This window comes from Ahaetulla prasina, chromosome 17 (genome assembly GCF_028640845.1).
Source record: "Ahaetulla prasina isolate Xishuangbanna chromosome 17, ASM2864084v1, whole genome shotgun sequence".
NCBI lineage: Eukaryota > Metazoa > Chordata > Lepidosauria > Squamata > Colubridae > Ahaetulla > Ahaetulla prasina.
In genome coordinates, this window is record NC_080555.1 from 5909853 (window position 1) to 5931701 (window position 21849).

At 46.1% G+C, this 21849-nt stretch overlaps 1 protein-coding gene across 7 annotated transcripts in view; it reads right to left on the reverse strand.

Annotated features, from left to right (window-relative positions):
* LOC131186724 (serine/threonine-protein kinase MARK2) overlaps positions 1-18075 on the reverse strand; it is a 121087-nt gene extending 103012 nt beyond the window's left edge. For all 7 annotated transcript variants that reach the window (XM_058160601.1, XM_058160600.1, XM_058160599.1 and 4 more), the window contains exon 1: positions 17488-18075. In XM_058160601.1, coding sequence (XP_058016584.1) covers positions 17488-17541 — 54 coding nt within the window. In that variant the 5' untranslated portion in view covers positions 17542-18075. The remainder of the gene's footprint in view (positions 1-17487) is intronic.
* Positions 18076-21849: the final 3774 nt, after the last annotated feature.

Here is a 21849-nt window from a genome sequence, read left to right on the forward strand (position 1 = left end):
GACAAGAATAAAACAAGAGAAGCTTTGCAACCTACAATGCAGGTGTATTAGATAATATTAGAATTGTCCTCATCCTATCTTTGAACGCCCAAGGACTAGCAATAAACATGAACCAATGCTGGAATGAATAAGAGTAATCACTGTTTAGAGCCCATATGCCAAAATATTTTCTGTAAATGAGCTAGCCATTCCCAAACCCAGTTTGAAATCACTTATGAATTCTAAGTCAGCCGTTCGATGTAGAGAGATAGTTGGAGCATGCAGTAAAGCTGTGAATGGTCCCTGGCTTTATTTTAATTTAATACTCTTTGCATTGTTTTCTCGTAAGGAGGCCGTGTACCACAGACTTAAATAAAAGGAGGGGGGAAAAACGGGCCCACCCGCCTCTAGATGAATCAGACGGGGAGGCTGAGCATCTCGTGTTCTCCAAGGTCAGCTAGCAAGACAGGGTCTACCCTCCCTTTCCACCCGTAGATCTGGGGTAGAGACCACCACAACCTCACACAAGACTTTTGTGTTCGGTATTTTTACCTGTCGTTTCGTGTGCGCCGCTGCCTTTGGGAAGTCTGGTCTGCCGGGAATCGCCTTCAACCGCTTGCAGCCAGGTCAAGAAAAGTTAACTCTGCTAAGTAAGGGCTTTTTCCGCCCCATGGAAAACACACTCCCAAATTTATAGTCCAGGGTTTTTTTTTTCCCCTGCCTTAATTATAGAGTGTTTGAACAGCCTTTCCCTATCTCCTCTGACTCATACGGAGAGCTTAAAAAGCACCACAGCCATTTCATTTTTGGGGGGGGAAAGTCATGAAACGAAGAGACTGGCTTGGTTCACAGGTGGCCCTAGGTTCAGTCCTCCCCAAGGCTCTTAAAGGTTTAAAAACAAAAAAGAGGGAGAGGATATACACACAGGCAGAATAAGGGGGGAAATCTTTACCAAGGTAAATGATTTGATCTGGCAAACAGGCAGTTTCTGAAGTAAGGCACTTCCACAAGGACATGGCAGCAGTTCATTTAGCGACGGTTCAAAGTTATAACAGCACTGGAAAAAGCGACTGATCATCTGACTGTTTTTCACACCGACGACCGTGGCTGCGTCCCTGGGGGGTGGGGTGTCACGTGATCAAAATTCAGATGCTTGGCAACTGATTCCTTATTTATTGAAGGGCCGTGATGGCTCAGGCTGTTAGAAGCCTGTTATTAGAACACAGCAGCCTGCAATTACTGCAGGTTCAAGCCCGGCCCGAGGTTGACTCAGCCTTCCATCCTTTATAAGGTAGGTAAAATGAGGACCCAGATTGTTGGGGGGGCAATAAGTTGACTTTGTAAATATACAAATAGAATGAGACTATTGCCTTATACACTGTAAGCCGCCCTGAGTCTTCGGAGAAGGGCGGGGTATAAATGTAAATAAAAAAAAGATTTAAAAAAATTTATGACGGTTGCAGTGTATGTCCTTTTTTGCGATCTTCTACGAAGCAAAGTCCATGCAGAAACCAGATTCGCTTAACAACGGTGTCAGTAGCTTAACCGCAGGGATCCACTTAACAACTATGGCAAGAAAGGTTCTAAAATGGAGCCAGCTTTGCTGGCTGAGGAACTCTGGGAGTTGAAGTCCACAAGTTTTAAAGTTGCCAAGGTTGGAGACCCCTGATTTAACAAATGTCTTGCTTAGCGAGAGAAATTTTGGGCTCGGTTGTGGGTGTATCTCGAGGACTTACCCGTATTTGAGAACTTCCAAGTACTCTGTTTCCCTGAAAATAAGACCTTCCCTGATTAAAAAGCCCTCCCCTGAAAATAAACCCTCCCCCCAAAATAAACCCTCCCCGAAAATATTGAAACACATGCGCAGCGGGTCCCCGCCATTTCCTCTGGTTAGGGTTAGGGAGACAGAGCTGGAGATCAGGTAAGATGGCAAGAGGAGCCCCATCTTGCTCCATGCGCCCCAAAATGATAAGACCTCGCCGAAAATAAGGCCAAGCGCTTATTTCGGGGTTCCAAAAAAAAAATATAAGACAAGGTCTTATTTTCGGGGAAATACCTAGTCCTTGACTTGCAACCATTTGTTTAGCGACTGACGTTACAGAGGCACTGGGGGGAAAAAAGGTGTCTTACGACCACATTTATGAGCGGCACACCATCCACACGCTCACCTGATTGAAATTCAGGCATTCAGCAACCGCCACTGTATTTATGACAGGTGCAGCGCACCTTGGGACCAGGTGAGCTCCATCTGCCACTTTCCCAGTGGGCTTCCGACAAGCAAAGTCATGGGGGAGGGGAACACGGATTTGCTTAATGACCTGTGACTCATTTAACAACTGCAGCGATTCACTTAACAACCATGGTTTTAAAGAAAAAAGGTCAAAAATCCGGCCTTCCTTAGGAACAGAAATATCTGGTGTTAAGAAGCTTTCTAGGGTCTACCATATCTCAAGACCTAAAATGGACACCTAACATCAAAAACATCATCAAAAAAGCACAGCAAAGAATGTTCTTTCTGTGCCAACTCAGGAAGCTCAAACTGCCCAAGGAGCTGCTGATTCAGTTCTACAGAGGAATTATTGAGTCTGTCATTTGCACCTCTATAACTGCATGGTTTGGTTCTGCAACCCAACAAGACTGACCCAGACTTCAGAGGATCATGAGAACTGCAGAACAAAACCATGGCCACCAATCTGCCTTCCATTGAGGACCTGTATACTGCACAAGTCAGAAAGAGAGCTCTGAAAATATTTACAAACCCCTCGTATCCTGGACATAAACTGTTTCAACTCCTACCTTCAAAATAAGAGAGTTGGAAGGGATCTGGGAGGTCTTCTAGTCCAACCCGCTGCTTAGGCAGGAAACACTTCACTACAAAGATCAAACAAACTATGGAAACTTGACAAGCTAATTATTTCGTGGTGGAGCAAAACACCTGCGTGCAAATACACACTGAGGATTCAGCTATAAGAATGCACAGGTAGTCCTCGAGTTACAACGGTTCACTCAGTGACTTTTCTTAAGTCGTAAGGCCACTGAAAAAAGTGACTTATGACCATTTTTCACACTTACAACCATTGGTCCATGCGATCACAATTCAAACACTTGGTAATTGACTCATATTTATGACGGGGGCAGTGTCCCCAGGTCATGTGATCCCCCTCTGGTAACCTTCTGACCAGGAAAGTCAATGGATTCTCTTAACAACCCGTGTTGCTAACTTAGCAACACATAACAACCGAGGCAAGAAAGGTCGTAAACCAGGAGTAAAACTCGCTTGACATTGTGCCTTGCTTCACAATGGAAATGTTGGGCTCGGCTGTGGGTCATAAGCCGAGGACTCCCTGTAAAACTTAGGTCGCCGTTCTCGATCACAATCCAATCTAGAGTACAGGCAGTCCTCGACCTACGACCACAACCGAGCCCAAAATGTATACCGTTGAGTGAGACATTTGCAAAATGAGTTTTGCCCCATTTCACCACCTTTTTATGCCACTGTTTGTTCAGTGAATCACGGCGGCTGATAAATTAGGAACATGGTTGTTAAGCGAGTTCTGGCTTCCCCCCTCTTGACGTTGCTAGTCAGAAGGCCACAAAAGGAGGATCACGTGACACCCCCGCCCCCGGATGCTGCAACCGTCGTAAATGCGAGCCATGTTCTCAAGCACCCAAATGTAAAATCCCGTGACCGCAGGGAACGCTGCAATGGCCGTCAAGTCATGTTTGCCAGCGCCGTTGTAATTTTGAACGGATACTAAGTGAACTGCTGTAAGTCAAGGACTACCTTGGTGCTAAAAGAACCAAAAAAAGGCCAGCCTTGCCTCTTTCTTTTATCCCAAGTGACCTGCAGTTCTTATTCCGGTTCTATTGTGGAGCTGCAAAGCCCGATTCCGTCAAGCCACTGCAATCCTGGATAATTTATGCATCAGCATCCCAATTTCCAGGCCAAACCCAGCAATTTAGGCTCCTCAGGTGTGCCCGACAAGGTTGATGCACCAACCCGTAAGGTGAAGCGAAGCAAAAAAGGCTAAGCGGGTGGCTTTTTATTTCCATCTCAAAATATTCGGGTTCCGCGGAAGTCCCATTATATGACTGCGAAGATGCCAGACACGTGCATCCAGGTAGATGGGGAGGAGTGGGGAGGGGGGGGGGAGAGTGGATTTTCTGAACTGAAACGGTAACAGAACATTGCGTGCTGCAAAACGGAACTTTAAGGCGGATTACGCCCGAGAGAGATTGAAAGAAACTTAAGGATAAAAAACAAAACAAAAATTAAGTACCAGGAAAGAAAACGTCCTAGTTGGACTATTCAGGTAGTTTTAATTAAAACTAGATTTATAGCCAGAGGGTGTGCGCTTTGCTTTGTGAACTAAATCCCAGATGGCGCGATCTGCTTTCTTTCCGTTTCTGCCTTTTTTTTGTTTTGGAAAATAAAAAACGCGTAGTCCTCGACTTACAACACTTCACTCAAGTGACCGTTCAGAGTTACAACAGCACTGAAGAACGTGACCCGTGGCCGTTTTTCACACTTACGACCACTGCGGCGTCTCCGCAGTCATGTGATCAACTTTGATAAAGCTTGGCAACTGACTCATATTTGTGACGGTTGCAAATATTTTTTTGCGACCTTCTGACCAGCGAAGTCAAATCGGGAAGTCAGATCCGTTTAACGACCGTCTTACAAACTTAGCAAAGTGGTGATTCCCTCAACAATGGTGGCAAGCAAGGTCGTAAAAGGGGGACAAATCTCACTTAACAACTGTCTCGCTTAGCAACAGAAATGTTGCACTCAGTTGCGGCCGTAAGTCAAGCACTACTTGTATATTGAATTGGATGTTTTTAATGGTTTTTTTTTGTACTGGTTCATTGCTTTTATTGTTTTTTATCACTTTTAATCGGGGTTCGCCGCGAGACGATCGTTGACCCGCAAACATCTAAACTTTTAATCGTAATATATTTCCTGAATTGCAAGCTGCCCAGAGTCACTGACTGGAGATGGGTGACCACTGAAATTTTTTTAAAAAAACCACAAATATATAAATAAAATGGAATCGGGAGTTGCTGGCTCTATAAATACCATTTCCCTGAAAATAAAACATCCCCTGATAATAAGCCCAATCCGGCTTTTGAGTGCATGCGCTAAAATAAGCCACCTCGAAAATAAGCCCTCCCTGAAAATATTTAAATGCATGCGCAGCCGCTCCCCGCCACTTCCTCTGGTTAGGGTTAGAGAGACAAGAGCTGGAAATCAGATAAGATGGCAAGAGGAGCACCATCTCGCTCCACGCGCCCCAAAATAATAAGAAATAAGGCCAAGCGCTTATTTCAGGGTTCAAAAAAATATAAGACAGGGTCTTATTTTCGGGGAAACACAGTACGCACTTGATTTACAAGAATAAAACTGATTATTAGTCAATATGTTGAGTTAATACGTGTTGCAGGAAGGTCAATGGGAAGAGAGTTGGATTCACTGAACAATCTACGATTCAGTTAACAACCATGGCAAAAAAAGACAGTAAAATTGGGTGTGACTCACTGAGCCCCCTTGCTTAGCAGCGTGAATTCTGCCCCCAGTTGTGGTCATAAGTCAAGGACTCCCCGTGCGTCCCAACAACAAACCCCATGTGCCATTCCCTGGTGAAATAGGTCAGCAATTTAAGGGTAAGGTAAGGGTTCCCCTCGCATATATGTGCTAGTTGTTCCCGACTCTAGGGGGCGGTGCTCATCTCTGTTTCAAAGCCGAAGAGCCAGCGCTGTCCAAAGACGTCTCCGTGGTCACGTGGCCAGCATGAATCAACGCCAAAGGTGCACGGAACGCTGTTCCCTTCCCACCAAAGGTGGTCCCTATTTTTTCTACTTGCATTTTTTACATGCTTTCGAACTGCTAGGTTGGCAGAAGCTGGGACAAGGAACAGAAGCTCACCCCGTTACGCGGCACTAGGGATTCGAACCGCCGACCTTTCGATCGACAAGCTCAGCGTCTTAGGCCCTGAGCCACCGCGTCCCCTTTAATTTAAGGGACAAACATACAAAACAAAAATAAGACCAAAAAACAGTCAGAAAATGGAAGCCAAGAAGTGATTCTTGGCCCAGCAAATAAGAGTTAAGGAGGCTCCTAATGTTACCTGCACTTTTTAAGATTCTCCCCACCCACCCCTGCTTTCTCTCTTCCTTCCGAGTACTAAACAAAAAAGGAAAATGAAGAATACCAACCATTAAGAGAACCGGTCGGACCAGTCTGGTGTGGAAGAAACATTACCTCTCTTCTCCACCCTTCTGAAGAAAAGCTATAAGTGCAGGAACTTCCTTGCTTGATCAGAAAATAAAAAGAGCTGCTGGTGAAATACTCTAATAACTGATCAATGCAAAGTCCACCCACCTACCTATCCACCCATCCATCCATCCAGGAAAGGATATCGAGACAATTAGTTGTGATCCATAAATCACTGACATTTCCTGGCTCCGCTTTCTGTACTAGAGAGAGTCAGCGGTGGAAGAAAAAAAAAGCGGCAAAGGAAGAGAGAAATGGCAGCAAACATGCCAAAAACGTGGGGGCACTTTTAAAATGACGCACCGTCACCTGGTGGGTATATAAAGGAGACTTAAGTGGGGATCAAAGGTTAAAATCCATGTGAGTTTTTACAGGGTGGTAAGGTTCATGATCCTGGTTGGTTGGCTGCCTCCGTCGTTCAGGGCCTCCTGAGCTCAGGATGGGTTTTACGAGTGTGATCCCAGGATAATGAGCTCTAAGCAGAAAGAACAGATTTCTCCCATCTTCCTTCCTTCCTTTCCTTTTTCATCCATTTACTTCCTCCCTCCCTCCCTTCCCATACCTTCCTTTCCTCCCTTTCCCCTTTCCTTTCTCTCCCTCTCTTCCCATACCTTCATTTCCTTCCTTCCTTCCCTCCCCTTTCTTTTTTCATCCATTTACTTCCTTTCACTTCCTCTCCCTCTCTTCCATACCTGCATTTCCTCCCTCTTTTCTTTTCCCTTTCCTTCCTCTCCCTCTCTTCCCATACCTTCCTTTCCTTCCCTCCTTTCCTTTTTCATCCATTTACTTCCTTTCCTTTCACTTCTTCTCTCTCCCTTCATACCTTCCTTCCCTTTTTCATCCATTTACTTCCTCCCTCCATTCCCATACCTTCCTTACCTTCCTTCCTTCCTTCCCTCCTTTCCTTTCCTCCCTCCCTCTTCCCATACTCTCATTTCCTTTCTTCTTTCCCCTTTCCTTTTTCATCTATTTACTTCTTTTCCTTTTACTTCCTCTCTCTCTCTTCCCATACCTTCATATCCTTCCTTCCCTCCCCTCTTTCCCTTTTCATCCATTTACTTCCTTTTACTTCCTCTCTCTCTCCCTCTTTCCCATACCTTCATATCCTTCCTTTGTTCCTTCCCTCTTTCCTTTCCTCTCTCCCCATACCTCCCTCCCTCCCTCCATCGAAATGTCATTTTGTTTAAATCAGGGATTGGCCATATCACCAACCATATCATCACCTAAGTATCCTTAGGAGATTCAACACCCAGCTATTGTACATGTCATATCCATCTCTCCCTCTCTCTCCCTCTCTCCCTCCCTCTCTCTTTCCTCTCTCTCTTTCTCGTTCTCTCTGTAATTAGCAGATGATTCAAAGATCCTGCAGGAAAAAAGAAGAAGGGCTTCTCAAGAGAATATTTTGTTGCCCCCCCCCTTTCCTCCTCCACTTCCCAATTTTTCACATTTTATAGGAGAATGAATTGCTGGCATCATTCTATGCCTTTCTCTAGCTGCCTCCTGGCAGCCCCCACCACTCAATTGACCAGAGGTGGAGATGGATCCAAGGCCAAAAGGGCAGCCAGAGATCCCCGTCCAAGTGAGGTTTGGGGGTGCAACTGTCAAGATCAAACAGAAAAAGGGATCAAAGGCTTTGGGCAACCCCTGCAAGGCTTCGCCCCCCAAGAAATGGCAGCAGAAGCTTAAGATACCATCAAAAGCATCGGAATAACTGAGCGAGTAAAACCGCTTCTCCTCTGGGAACACGGTTTCCAGTAAAAAGAGAATTTTGTGTGGCTGCATTATATAACAGGATTTAAGCAGCGTGTATAGAAGTATTCAATGGGGGGGGGAAAGGAAGGAGTAAAATCTCCCCCACCTCATTTTTAAAGCAGCTTGAATCAACAAGTGCGAAACTAACATAGAAATAGGAAGAATTTACTGGGGTGGGGGGGAGACGAGAATTAATAAATATTCTACATGTACAGATAGTCCTCAACTTACAAGTATTCATTTAGTGACCATTCAAAGTTACAACAGCACTGGGGGGGGGAAAAAGGAACTCATGATCGGTTTTCGCTCTTAATGACTGTTGCACCTCCTTTGGTCACGTGATCAGAATTCAGCCACTTGGCAAACTGTCTCATACTTATGACCGTTGCAGCATCCCAAGGTCATGTGATCCCCTTTTGCGACCTTCTGACAGGCAAAGTCAATGGGGGGAAGCCGGATTTGCTTAATAACCAGGTTACTAAATTGAACAACTGTAGGGCGAGAAAGGCCGTAGAATGGAGCAGAACTCGTTTAATAACTGTCTTCTTTAAGCAATGGAAATATTGGGCTCGTAAGTCGAGGACTAGCTGTGTAGGGAGGGTGGGTAAATGAGAGGAGGGGAGTCCCAAATGCATTAAAATTCCAGTTGTTTAACTCGAACAGTTATGTGTGACAGCTGTTCCAGACTGTGTCTTCTTATTCTAGGTAAAGATAAAGCTTCCTTTCGCACATATGTGCTAGTTGTTCCCGACTCTAGGGGGCGGTGCTCATCTCCGTTTCAAAGCCGAAGAGCCAGCGCTGTCCGAAGACGTCTCCGTGGTCATGTGGCCGGCATGACTCAACGCCAAAGGCACGTGGAACGCTGTTCCCTTCCCACCAAAGGTGGTCCTTATTTTTCTCCTTGCATTTTTTTACCTGCTTTCGAACTGCTAGGTTGGCAGAAGCTGGGACAAGTCACGGGAGCTCACCTCCGTTACGCGGCAGCACTAGGGATTCGAACCGCCGAACCGCCGACCTTTCGATCGATAAGCGCAGCGTCTTAGCCACTGAACCACCGTGTCCTTATATGGCATCCCTTCTTTTTCAGAGGTAGCTTGAAACAAGCAAAAGGAAAAGGTTTGGGGTGGAGTGGGGTGGGGGGACACCCGTTCCGTAGCAGTCACGACTAAATGTCAGCCAAATTTAATCGTTTCTCGAGAAGCCGAGGAGAATTGCAAATGAGACGAGGGCGAAATGTTGCTTTTAAATAGATGCGGGGCTTCGAACCTGCAATTTGGCTTAAAACCAAGAAGACCAGAAAGTCTGAGACAACACACATGCACCCAGTCTCAGATGAATAAGAACAAAAGCCAAATTTGAGATTTTGGGGTGTTTAGGTGTTTTTTCCCCCTTCTCTCCCCACTATTCATTTTTGTGTGTGACTCCCCCTAACATAAGGGATGCTAAGGATATATTTAGGATGCTGTTGTACATGTCGCACTTGCACGTTAGCCGTTCTTTTTAGGCCCCGTTGCTAAGACACATGCTATAGGGAGAGGGGAATGCAGGCCTTAAGTTAAGTGCGTGTTCAGCCTGAGAAAAATAAGGAGGCGGCCGATGGAAGCTGGAAGCGGAAAACTTACGAAAGAACGGTTGCAGGAACCGGGCACGTCTAGTCTGGAGGAAAGGAGGACTAGGGGAGACGTGATGGCACTCTTCCAATATTGGAGGGGGCTGCCCCAAAGAAGGGGGGGGAATTTCCACCTACCCCCCCCCCACAAAGCACCCGAAGGCAGGACGAGAAGCAACGGATGGAAATTAATCAACCCAGAACTAAGGAGAAACTTCTTAACGCTGAGAACAATTAAGCAGTGGAACAAATGGCCTCCAGAAGTTGAGGATGCTCCAACCCTGGAGGTTTTTTTTTCCTAAGAAGAGAAAGGGTCTCCTGCTTGAGGAGGGGGTTGCACTAGAAGACCTCCAAGGTCCCTTACAGCTCTATTATTCATGGAGAGATTCAACCTAGAACAAAGGAGAAATTTCCTAACAGCGAGGACCATTAACCAGTGGAACCAGCTTGCCTGCAGAAGTCGTGGGTGCTCCATTACTGGAGGTTTTTGAGAAGAGACTGGACAGCCACCTGTCTGAAACGATACAGGGTCTCCCTGCCGGAGCAGCGAGTTGGACTAGAAGACCTCCAAGGACCCTTCCAACTCTATGTTCTCGAGCAGCTAGGAGATTCTGAGAGCAGCTCTGGTCTTAAGCCAGCAAAGGCTGGGCTGAGTCACCAATGGAAAGTTACAATGGCAGTCCTTGTACTTACAACGTCTCAGCATCTCTACCTTACATCATCATTATCATCACCACAATACAGGCACTTGAAAACCGGCACGGATTTAAGCACAGTTGGGACATCCTGGCGTCATGCGATTGCCGGCTGCGACTTTTCTAGCCAGCTTCTGACAAGTAGTCTCAATGGGGAAGCTGGTCTGCTTCGTGACCGCACGATTCGCTTAACAACTGCAGCGATTTGCTTAAACGTGGGGGGGGGGGGGGAAAGGACATAAAATTGAGTGCAACTCCCTGTTTCGCCCTCTCTTATCGTCTATATCCATGCTGGCGAACCGATGGCACACGTGCCACCTGCCATATCAGTGGGCACGTGAGCTCAGCACCGGCGCGCATGCGCACGCCAGCCAACTGATTTTCAGGCCTTTGGGGCCTACCAAATGTAGGGAAACAGGTTGTTTCCTGCCTCCAGAAGGCCTGGGGGGGGGCGGGAAAGGCCGGTTTTTCTCTCTTACTTGGCTCCAGAGCCTCTCTAGGAGTCTGGGGAGGGCAAAAATGGCTCCCCCCCCGGGAGGCCAAAAACCGCCCATTTGCCAACTTCCGATCCCACCAGAAAGCGGGCTGTTTCTGGTCCCCCCCCCTCCTCCTGGCACGCGATGGCAAAAAGGTTAGCCATCACTGGTCTATATTCTTTTCCTCTCACTTAAAATCTCCAACAATTGAGAATCCAGCAGGGCTTAATAGAGCAAAGACATACTCTTGGCTGCCACTTCTGAGTTCTTCAGGGCAAACCTTAATCTTTTGCAGGTAATGACCAAACGCTTGGTGTCTGTGTATGTTTAATTCCCCCAATAAAATATGGATTATTATGCACACAGGCTGTCGTTTTCCAAGCGGGATTCCAAAAAGCCGGTGCATAAATCCAAATCTTACTAACGTCTTAACGGCCCCGCGAAATAAAATTGTATTAGTAGAGCCAAGCTAAAGAGGACACTAATAAAAAAGGCTGGTGGCTTAATGATAAAAGAAATGGCGATGGGCAAAATACAGAAAGTAACATTAATGGTCTTAATGGCAATCTCAAAAAAAAAATCATACAAATTAAATTTCGAACAGCAAAGTCAAAATAGGAGATTAAACCCTTTCTTTTTTGAAAGCGAAACGGATCAAGTACTTCAGAACATTTCTAGGGGGAGGCAATTCACAACCTGACCTTTCATATAAATGTTTTTCTCCCCCCTCCCCGTTTGTTATACACAACAACCCTGTGAGGTAGATGGAGTTTGGGGAGCTTTGATCCCACATCAGGACCAGCTCGGCTGTTCTCAATGCCTGCTGAATGAACAACAGTAGCAGCCAGGATCTCCTGGCTCCCCAACGAGGAGATCCTCCTCGTCCCTCCCCAACATCTGGATGAAATACCACCATGAAAATCATCCTCGCCTAACTGTGAGGCTTTGAGAAAGCTACATAAAACAGACAAGTGATACCCTGCACAAAGCCAGTGTTATTTTTTTTAAAAAAGCACGGTCTTACAAACCTAATATCATTGTAAGATGCGGTTTAGGGCTTAGCGTGCTATAAGACAACACAAAAACACAAATTAGGATTTTATGAAAAGAAAACCACATCAAAAGCGGGATACGCAAGCGAAACAGTTTCAATGAAGGATAAACGACTGGAGTGCCACTTAAAACCCCATTGGCATTGACAAATCCACCATCGGTCAATTGCAAAAGGCAGCTCGACTCGGAACAGCTTACATCCTGGAAAGAAACCTTTCACACCAACCAACATCCACATCTGCCTCTCCCGGGGCCTTGGGAAGGACTCAACAGGCAGACAGAAAGTGCCAAATCCAGTCTGAACATCTGGCTGTGCAACAAATTAAAACTTAAAATGGTTCATGATTATCAAGCGAAGGGGACCAACCTGAATTTCCTGGTTCGCTAAGAGTTTTTTGGACAGCCGAGGCGTGATAAGAGATTTTGTTTTAACTAGGGTACCAAGTTTGAAATCAGGGGGTTATTTCAAGCTGGTAAAATTCCGCATATTTCAGTTTAGTAGGGAGCGCAATCTTAAAAGATAGGCGGTCAGGATGGCTGGCTTGACGCGGTCAAGGTGCAAAATTTATGCCTCACAAGGAACAGGGTTGTTTGATGGTTCAGAAAGTGAAAAACCTGATCCAGATTGAGCGTCACGGTTAAAGACTGGAGGTCAAAATCAATCCTGGCCAAAATGCAGAAATGGTTTGCTCTCAGCCACTTTCGGGGGCGTTTTCGACTTCCCATCTCTGGAATCTGCCCTGCAAGGACAAATCAGATCTGACTGGGCTGCCCTTCGGATTCATTAAACCTCAGTAATAGTTCAAGGAAGCATTTACTAGGTTGAGGGAAGATATCAGCGCCCAGGAGGGCATGACTTTCCAAATAAAAATAAGAGAAATAGCATCTTGCCGCTGAAAAGCCACACAACTTTGATCCAACTCTTTTAGGAGGGCAAAAAAGCAACTGAAAAATAAAAAAAAAATAGCATGCACAATGCAGCTGGATTTTCACCTTTTGTGACAGCAGCAAAGGACTTGAGTTAAACTGGGGTGCAATGATTGCCGCAGGTGGATTTAAGCATCAAATCTGACTTACAGGCGTTCCCTGACTTACAACAGCTTGTTTAGTGACCGTTCCAAGATTGCACTGAAAGAAAGTGACTCGGGACTGTTTTTCACACTTACGACCGCTGTACCGTCCCTGTGGCCACGTGATCAAAATTCGGATGCTTGGCAACCGACTCATATTTATGACGGTTGCCGTGTCCTTGGGGGGGGGGTGTCACGTCCCTTTTGCGACCTTCCGACAAGAAAAATCAATGGGGGGGGGGAGCCAGATTCCCTTAACAAGCGTGGCCCTAACTTAGCAACTGCAGTGATTCACTTAGCAGATGTGGCAAGGAAAGTTGCAAAACGGGGCAAAGCTCACTTAACAACTACCTCGCTTAGCCACAGAAATTTTGGGCTCAACTATCGTAAGTCGAGGACTACCTGTAATTGGGTGTCCGTCCGTTCCCCCAACATTTCTTTCTACTACCAGAAAAACTCAAAAGCGGTGGACAACTCATGGATTGCTCCCCGCTGACACACAAAAGCCAACGACGATCAGTGTGTGGGTGTGGGTGTCACTAGCAGGATGAAGACCACCCCCTGGTTTTCTAAATAGGGAGGGAGGCAATTTTCACCTACATCCACAACTCGAAGAACAGGGTGTTTTGTTTTGTTTTCCCTCCTACTGACCCACCTGGGACAATCCCCAAATCAACTGTCCCTCTAACACAATTCAAGAGATTGCGGAAGCTGCAAAGAGCAACCCACAAAAACAGGAAGCCGATGGGAGCGAGAGAGAGAGAGAAAGAAAGAGAGAGAGAGAGCGAGAGAGAGAGAGAGAGACTTATGTGCAGGGAATGAACGAGGAAAGAAAAATGGTGGGAAGGCGGCTTTTCTGCTTGGGTCTCCGCTAACACTGGGTCTGTGGGCAGCCAAGAAACATGTGTAGGAGGAAAGGCGCAGTGGATCCATATGACTTCTCCCTGCATGCGGTACCCAGAGGAAGCAACGGTAGGCATTTTCCCGAGGGTCTTAAGTTCCTCTAGCAATTTACTCAGGTCCTTTGGTAGAAGAAATCCGTGATGGGAGCAGATCGCCTCTTCTCAGAACCACCTGGAGACCCCTCGTACCTTCCAGGATTCGCCAACTGACTCCCTTATATCCTGGTTGAAGTATATATATTTATATATATATAAATCTCCAGCCTTTTTCTCCACGCTTGCTTAAGACGGAAGTTGTCACCTAATAAAAGCTGAGGACTTCTCTCACTGGGGGAAAAGCAGGTTTCACATGCATTTGTCCTCCACAGGCTACCTGTCCATCATTCTATCCCCCCAATTCTGTCCAGTGAAGAAGGCAAGAAATGAACTTCACCCTGGGTACCGTATCGGTGTTTCTCAAGCTTGGGAACTTTTAAGAGGTGTGGACTTCAATTCCCAGAATTCCCCAGTCAAACGTTCCCAAGCTATACTACTCCATTCTGCCTCTCCTATTCCCAAATCTCTAACAAGGCAAAGTAAGGGCTAAAGGACACCCCATTATTTCTATTTGCATTTGATCCTTTCATTCTTTGAGGTTTTTTTTTACGTGTCTTCTCCTTCTCCCTCTCTGCATTCTTTCTTTAAAATATGCTTCATTTGAAAACAAGGGTAAGGAAAGTTAGCAAGGAGAAAGTTAGCAAGGAGTAAGGGTTCGTGGTGGCTCAGGCTGTAAGATAGCCTGTTATTAAAACACAGCTGCCTGCAATTACTGCAGGTTCTAGTCCCACCAGGCCCAAGGTTGACTCAGCCTTCCATCCTTTATAAGGTAGGTAAAATGAGGACCCAGATTGTTGGGGGGGCAATAAGTTGACTTTGTAAATATACAAATAGAATGAGACTATTGCCTTACACACTGTAAGCCGCCCTGAGTCTTCGGAGAAGGGCGGGATATAAATGTAAATAAAAAATAATAATTCATACACGTATTTAACATGGGGGATTCATATGCCGGCTTTTTAATCCAATGATTTGTGGAAACAGGAAGAAGCACCAAGTGGTGACTCCAAGCAAGACCTGCCTGGGATGACCTGACGCGTTAAAGCGACAAGTGGGTTAACTCTGGTCCGGCTTTGGAACATTATATAAACCCAGCCGCTGAGGTTGGTAAACCACGGCTTATGGCTCAACGCAAGGCGTGAGTTCAGACGCGGTGGTTCGCCTAACAAACCCTGGCAAAACAAACTACCAGCTTACTTTTAAAAACCTGGCTACTATTACAATCGCTGTCTTACAACTGATAGGAAAATAAGGGCGCAGTTTTGCCCAACACTGGAAGAGGTATGGATTCTGCACGTAGTAGTATTTTTTGATTCCTGAAGTGAGCTATTCACAAAGGGTTATTACCATTAAAGCAGATCCAGCAGCAAGTCAGCGTTTCCAATTACATTGCGCACTGGGTGTCAAGACGGGTCAAACCTGCCCTTGGTAAAAATGTTCAACTTTTTGTATATTAAAAAGGTACCTGCACAAGGTGGGTGTTTCTGTCCTATTCCATAGTTTTTAAGGGAGGTTCCGGCCTTGGATTCAGACAAGACTTCAGCTGAATGCTGAAACTACATTGATGAGGAATCAACTTCGCTCTAGGAGAGGTTTCGCCATCTCACCTTCTTTTAACTTCCTGCACTCTTTATATGGAAGTAGATTCTCTACACAGCACGCCACAGCGCCCACCCCGTACCACTTGAAAGTAAAGCGAACCGATTGCAAAATACAACCCGCACACCAGATGCAAGATTACACACATGCATGAACCCAAGTTCCGCATTTTCAGATCCTTTTTAAATAGCCCGTGCAATTCTGAGCCAAATAATCCACCTTGAAATATTTACTTTGAAAAGGCAAAGGAACCTTCTTGACAACAGGGGTGAAGTCCAACCTTGGCAGCTTTTTAAAAGACTTGTGGACTTCAGTTCCCAGAATTCCCCAGCCAGCCAGGTTCACCATCATGGTGGCTTGACTGGGGGATTCTGGGAATTGGAAATCCACAAGTCTTTTAAAAGCCACCAAGGTTGTGGGTTCACCCTGTTCTAACCACAGTACGACTTCTTTCTGTGACAGACCCCCAAGAACTGACAACTAAGCACCTTTCTAATGCTTTAGCGTTTAGATCGCATCTCCCACAATCACTCGCCACCGGCTATTGCTAGCTTGGATCCATAGTTGAAATGTAAAACACAAGAGAATGGGGGTTACCTGCTTTGGGTTCCAGAAACCCGGCTCCCCAGCCTGCTTTCTCCTCTCGAGAGAATAAATAAGAGAGAGGAAGATCTCTGCCAATTACCTTCCACTGCATCTCCCTTGGATTCAAGAATCGTTATTCTCATACCCTCCTTGCCTCTTGGTTGCTGACCAAGGCACCCTTGCGAAGTCAGGATTGCTACATCCCACATCCTAAGCAGGGCAAGGAAATTCACCCACACAGGCTCCCCAGGCCTGCCTCCCCACCCCACATGCAAGTCGCTTTATTTACAGCCAGTTTCCCTCCCAAGTCCACAAAAATCACCTTTTGCGAAGAGAACCCCCCCCCCCACTCACCCCACCTTCAGCCTCCTCCAAAAACCTTGGCACAAATCCATTCCTCCAGATGTTTCGCCAGTCTGGCTCTGTGCCTCCTCTGAACAGATTTATTTTTTTTTAATACAGGCAGACATTTTGGAGGGGAAAAGACACACTCTTCCACCCACCCACCCACCCAAAAGCAGCAAAACCAGTTTTAAAAGCAAAAGCAAAAGCAACCATCTTCCTTCCTTTAGCACCCGCTCCCAAAGGGGTTCTTTGTGTGTGTGTGTGTGTGTGTCAGAGGGACGAAGCTAAGGAAACCCCCCCCACCCCCCCATTCATTCCCAATCCAGACACACAAATTCAGAAAACCCGGTGATGTGAAGTAGGGGGGGGAGGGGAGTGAAGTTACTCCTTGCCCATTACTCATGTATTATGTATATATACTTACACCTGTTTATGCTTACATGTTTATAGGCCACGTTCTTCCTTATGCTTGTTTCCTCATACATGCTTGACAAACAAAAAATAATAAAATAAATAAAATAAATGCAGCAAAGCCCCCCCCCCACCCACCCTCGTCCTGTTTCTCTGCCTCCATGCAACCTAGCAAGCAAGCCAGCCAGACAGGCCCTTCCTTCTCAATTGCCCTTTGCCAAGAGTGGGGGGAAGCTTTGATGGAGAGGTGGGGGTACAGAACCCCAGCTTCATCCCCTCCTTCTCCCAAATCTTAGAAGAAGCAGATCTTACTCACCCACCCAAAAAAAACACAACACCCCCCCACACACACACACGAAGGCTGCCACCTGTGCAGGGCCTGCTCCTCCATCCCGGGACTCAGCTCCAGCAACAGGAGGTTGGGGAGGGGAGGAGGGGTCCCCAACACCTCTTTTCTTTCCCCCCCCTCGTCTAGAATGGGAGGGGGGGCATTTAAACCTTCCCCATCCCCCAGCTTAGGTGGGGCAGAGGTTTCAAGCCACAATTTGCTCTGGAGGACGGGGGGGGGACCCCAAAGACCCTCCCCAATAATTGCTCTTAGCCCCCCCATCAACATTTTGCCCCCCCCCACACTCCATCTTTACCTGCTCCAGGTTCTCCGTCACGGTGGGCAGGGGGCTGCGGCCGCTGTTCGACATGGCTCCCGTTGGCAGAGGCCTGAGGGGGGCTCCCCCCAGCTGCTCAGCCGCCTTCCCCTCTTCCTGCTCCCTGGCCCAGCTGGAAGAGGTGGGGGGGGGTCTTCTTCCTCCTTCTCCTCCTCCTCTCCTTTTCCTCCTCCTCCTCCTCCTCAGGGCGAGGGGGGCGGCCAAGCCACCAGCATGGGGGAAGCTGGGCTCACTGGGCGGTCGGAAGGCACGACCACCGACCCGGCATCAGGTTCCCTTTCTAAGCCGGCCTAGGGTGCAGGGTGCCCGGCTTGCAGGATCACGCGAGGCCGGGGATGAGGCGCTAGAGACTAGGCCGCGCCGGAAGGAAAAAAAAACCCCCGGCCGTTTGAAGCGGGCCTTGGGCCGGTTGGACGTCGCCAAGCCCCGCCGGGCCTCCTTCGCAGGGCTCCGGCACCGTCTTCCTTCCTTCCTCCGCCACCGCCGGTGCCAGGACGCCACTTGCCGCCCCTCAGATTCACACAGCGGCGGCTCCCAATATGGCCGCCTCAGCCGGGCTTCGGCAACTTCCGCCGAGCTGCCGGAAACAGCCGAGTGGGCAACCATAGGCAGCAGCGGCGATGAGCTCCCGGGGACGCTTCCCACGGTTCGCGGAAAAAGCCGAAGAGGCTGAGCGGCGATCTGATTGGCTGAGGGAAGGGAAGGGGAAAAAGAAAAAAAAAAGACGAGGAAGGCGGGTATGTGGGGAGGAGAAATAAAAGGGAGGGGGGGCGGGGTGAAGGTTTGTAACTGCTTTGCGATTGGACAGAAAGTCAAGGCGGGGGAGAAGACGGGAAAATAAATAAATAAAGCACTTCCGGATATCAATGGGCACGGTATTTAAAAAAAAAAAAGAAAAGGGAAAAGCATTCGGCTGTAGTCGGAAATACCCGAACCTTCTTTTTTCTTCCTGGAGACGGAAATAGCCGAACGAGCTCGGAATTTACGGAAAGAGGCGAAGGGGGCGAGGTATTATTATTATTATTATTATTATTATTATTATTATTATTATTATTATTATTATTATTATTATTATTATTATTATTATTATTATTATTATTATTATTATTTTCCCTGCAGGTATTCTTGATCGGCGATCAGACCCCAGCATATGTCGACTTTTAAATTCTTCCCCCCCCCTCAGATTGCAGAGCTGGCCAGGACAAACCTGGTTTATTAATATTGGGTTTATTTAATGCCTGTTTTTCCCCTCTGGAAAATTACCCTGCTTAGCCTCTGTAAAAAAAGATGGAAAAGATGCCTTTTAATTGAATTTGATCTCTCTGCTTTGAGCTGAATGATTTTTAAGCGCATCTTATTCGCCTGGCTAGTATACAGCACCAGAGTTGGCCTGCCAAACCCTGCATGGCCACTAGAGGGCTGAAAACTTTGATATATATTTTTTTCGTGGTTTTTTGCTGCCCTCTAGTGGTGCCTTCTAGAGCTGATAGCTGTAATTTTTCAACTTTTGCATCCATTAATTTCCCAACCAATTTTACAGCTTGGCTACACATTATGGGAAGAACAACAGTCAAGCCCAGTAGCAATCGATTCTAGCACCCTTCTGGTGTGTGGACTTCCATTCCCACAATTCCCCTGGCCAGCTGAACTCTGTCATCCTTAAGATTTGTGGACATTTCTCCATTGTCACACATCTCACTGAAGTGACCCTGGGAAGTCTAAATTAAAAAAAAAGATTTAATTTAATTTGTATCCTGATTTTTATTATTTTTACCCATAACTCAAGGTGAGAAACATCTCGTAACACATCTTCCCCACAACAACAATCCTGTGAGGTAGGTTGGGCATAACTTTTATGAAGGATTTGCTATTAGAATAACAGTTATAGTATAAAGAAAAAAGTCAAACACGTAGAAAAAAATGAAATATACAAAAATTATCACCATGTCAGTTAATAGTTGGGTAAACTTTACATGAATTACGGCCTTACAACGTCTTCCCATGGAGTGAAGCAAGTCTTTTAGTTCTGTAGCTGTTACCATGTGAAACCAAGATTGAATGATGGCTTCTATTAACTGGGTTTTATTGCTGGGTCGCTTGTTCTGACTAACCAGTTTCTTTAGTCGGCTCCATAGATTTTCAGTTGGGTGAAGGTCTGGGCTATTCAATACCAGGCCATTCCAGCAGTGGAATAGGATTATCTTGAAACTCACCCCAAAAAAAGTGGTGATATTAGCCATCAAACCTCAAAAATACACTTTTCCCAAAAGGTTTCCACAATTTTGGCCATCTACTGTATTCTGGGCACCTTTATTTTGTCGCTTTGTCACGTCACCACAATTTGGCACAACCCCAGGTGGAGGTGTGTATTAGAAGAGATGCGCAGGAATTAGAGCCGTTTCTGCTAAGCTGGCTAAGCATGATGGGTGAAACTAGGTCTCTGAACTGATCCTCAGATTATTATCAAGTTGCCTAGTTTCCAAACAACCTGGAGCTTTCATCGGCCTCTTCCTTCACAAATGAAATAAGACATTTTCCTGTGAGATGCTTTCATGTGAGACGTTTTCTCACATGTTTTTATAAGACACGTGAGAAAACGAGGCATTCCTTGCATGGAAGTTGAATGGAATAGAGTAGAGCGGAATAGATTAAGAATAAAATAAGAATTAATTAATAGAATACCCTGTTTCCACAAAAATAAGACCCAATTGTAAAATAAGTCCTAGCATGATTCTTCAGGATGCTCAAAATATAAGACCTACGCCCAAAATAAGCCCCAGTTAAGACTGTCAGCCAGATGGATGCATTTAGTACCTTATTTCCCCTAAAAATAAGACCTAACCAGAAAATAAGCCCTAATGCGTCTAATGAAGCAAAAATTAATATAAGAACTCATCGTATTTTCAGGGAAACAGGGTAGAATAGAATAGAATAGAATAGAATAGAATAGAATAGAATAGAATATAGAAAGAATAGAATAGAATAAAAATGGCATAAGAATTAATAATAGAATAGTAAAATATAGAACAGAATAGAATAATAGAATAGCATAAGAATAGAATACAATAGGGCAATTAGGAATAGGGCACGGTGACTCAGTGGCTATGACGTTGAGCTTGTCGATCGAAAGTTTGGCAGTTCAGCGGTTCGAATCCCTAGTGCCGCGTAACAGGATGAGCTCCCGCGACTTATCCCAGCTTCTGCCAACCTAGTAGTTCGAAAGCACATAAAAAACATTCAATAAACAAACAAACAAACAAACAAACAGGGCAACCTGCAACTTATAGGAATTTTCCATATTGAGATGGCAATAGCAGATTGCGCCACTAGAGAGCAATATTTCTTATACCGTAGTACAGTCATGGCGAACCTTTTTTGGCACCGAGTGCTGAAAAGTTCATGGGGAAATGCGCGCTTGCTCCTCAGGGCTGCGCTCCGGAAAAGCCTAACTTCCGGGTTCTAGCGCGCATGCACGCCCGACAATCAGCTGGATGGTGCGCGTGCGCACACCAGTTTTCGGCACTGCCGTGTGCGCAAAGGACAACTGATCATTGCGCGTACATGCAGTTCAGAAACCCGGAAGACAAATGAGGAAGGCTGCACGTGCCGACTGGCATGGCTTCGCGTGTCACTTTGGGCATGCATGCTATAGGTTCGCCATCCCGGCCGTAGTAGATTCCATTGTACCACGTTGCTCGGTTTGCCCCATAGAGGCTGCAATTTCTCACTGTGCCATCGGATGGCGGTATTTCCTATAGAAACCATTACAACGGTGTAACAATAAAAACCTGTTGGAAAGGATCTTAGAGGTCTTCTAGTCCAGCGGTCTCCAACCTTGGTCCCTTTAAGACTTGTGGACTTCAACTCCCAGAGTCTCTCAGACAGCAAGGAACTGTCTGGCTGAGGAACTCTGGGAGTTGAAGTCCACAAGTCTTAAAGGAACCAAGGTTGGAGACCCCTGTTCTAGTCCAATCCCCTGCTCTATACCATTCTGGATAATGACTTTCCAATCTCTGATTAGAGTAGAGTAGAGTAGAATAGAATAGAATAGAATTCTTTATTGGCCAAGTATGATTGGACACACAAGGAATTTGTCTTTGGTGCATAGGCTCGCAGTGTACATAAAAAGACAAGATACATTTGTCAAGAATCGTAAGGTGCAACACTTAACAATAGTCATAGGGTACAAATAAGCAATCAAATCATATTAGGAAACAATCAATATAAGTCGTAAGGATACAAGCAACAAAGTACAGTCATAAGTGGGAGGAGATGGGTGATGGGAACGATGAGAAGATTAATAGTAGTGCAGATTTAGTGAATAGTTTGACAGCGTTGAGG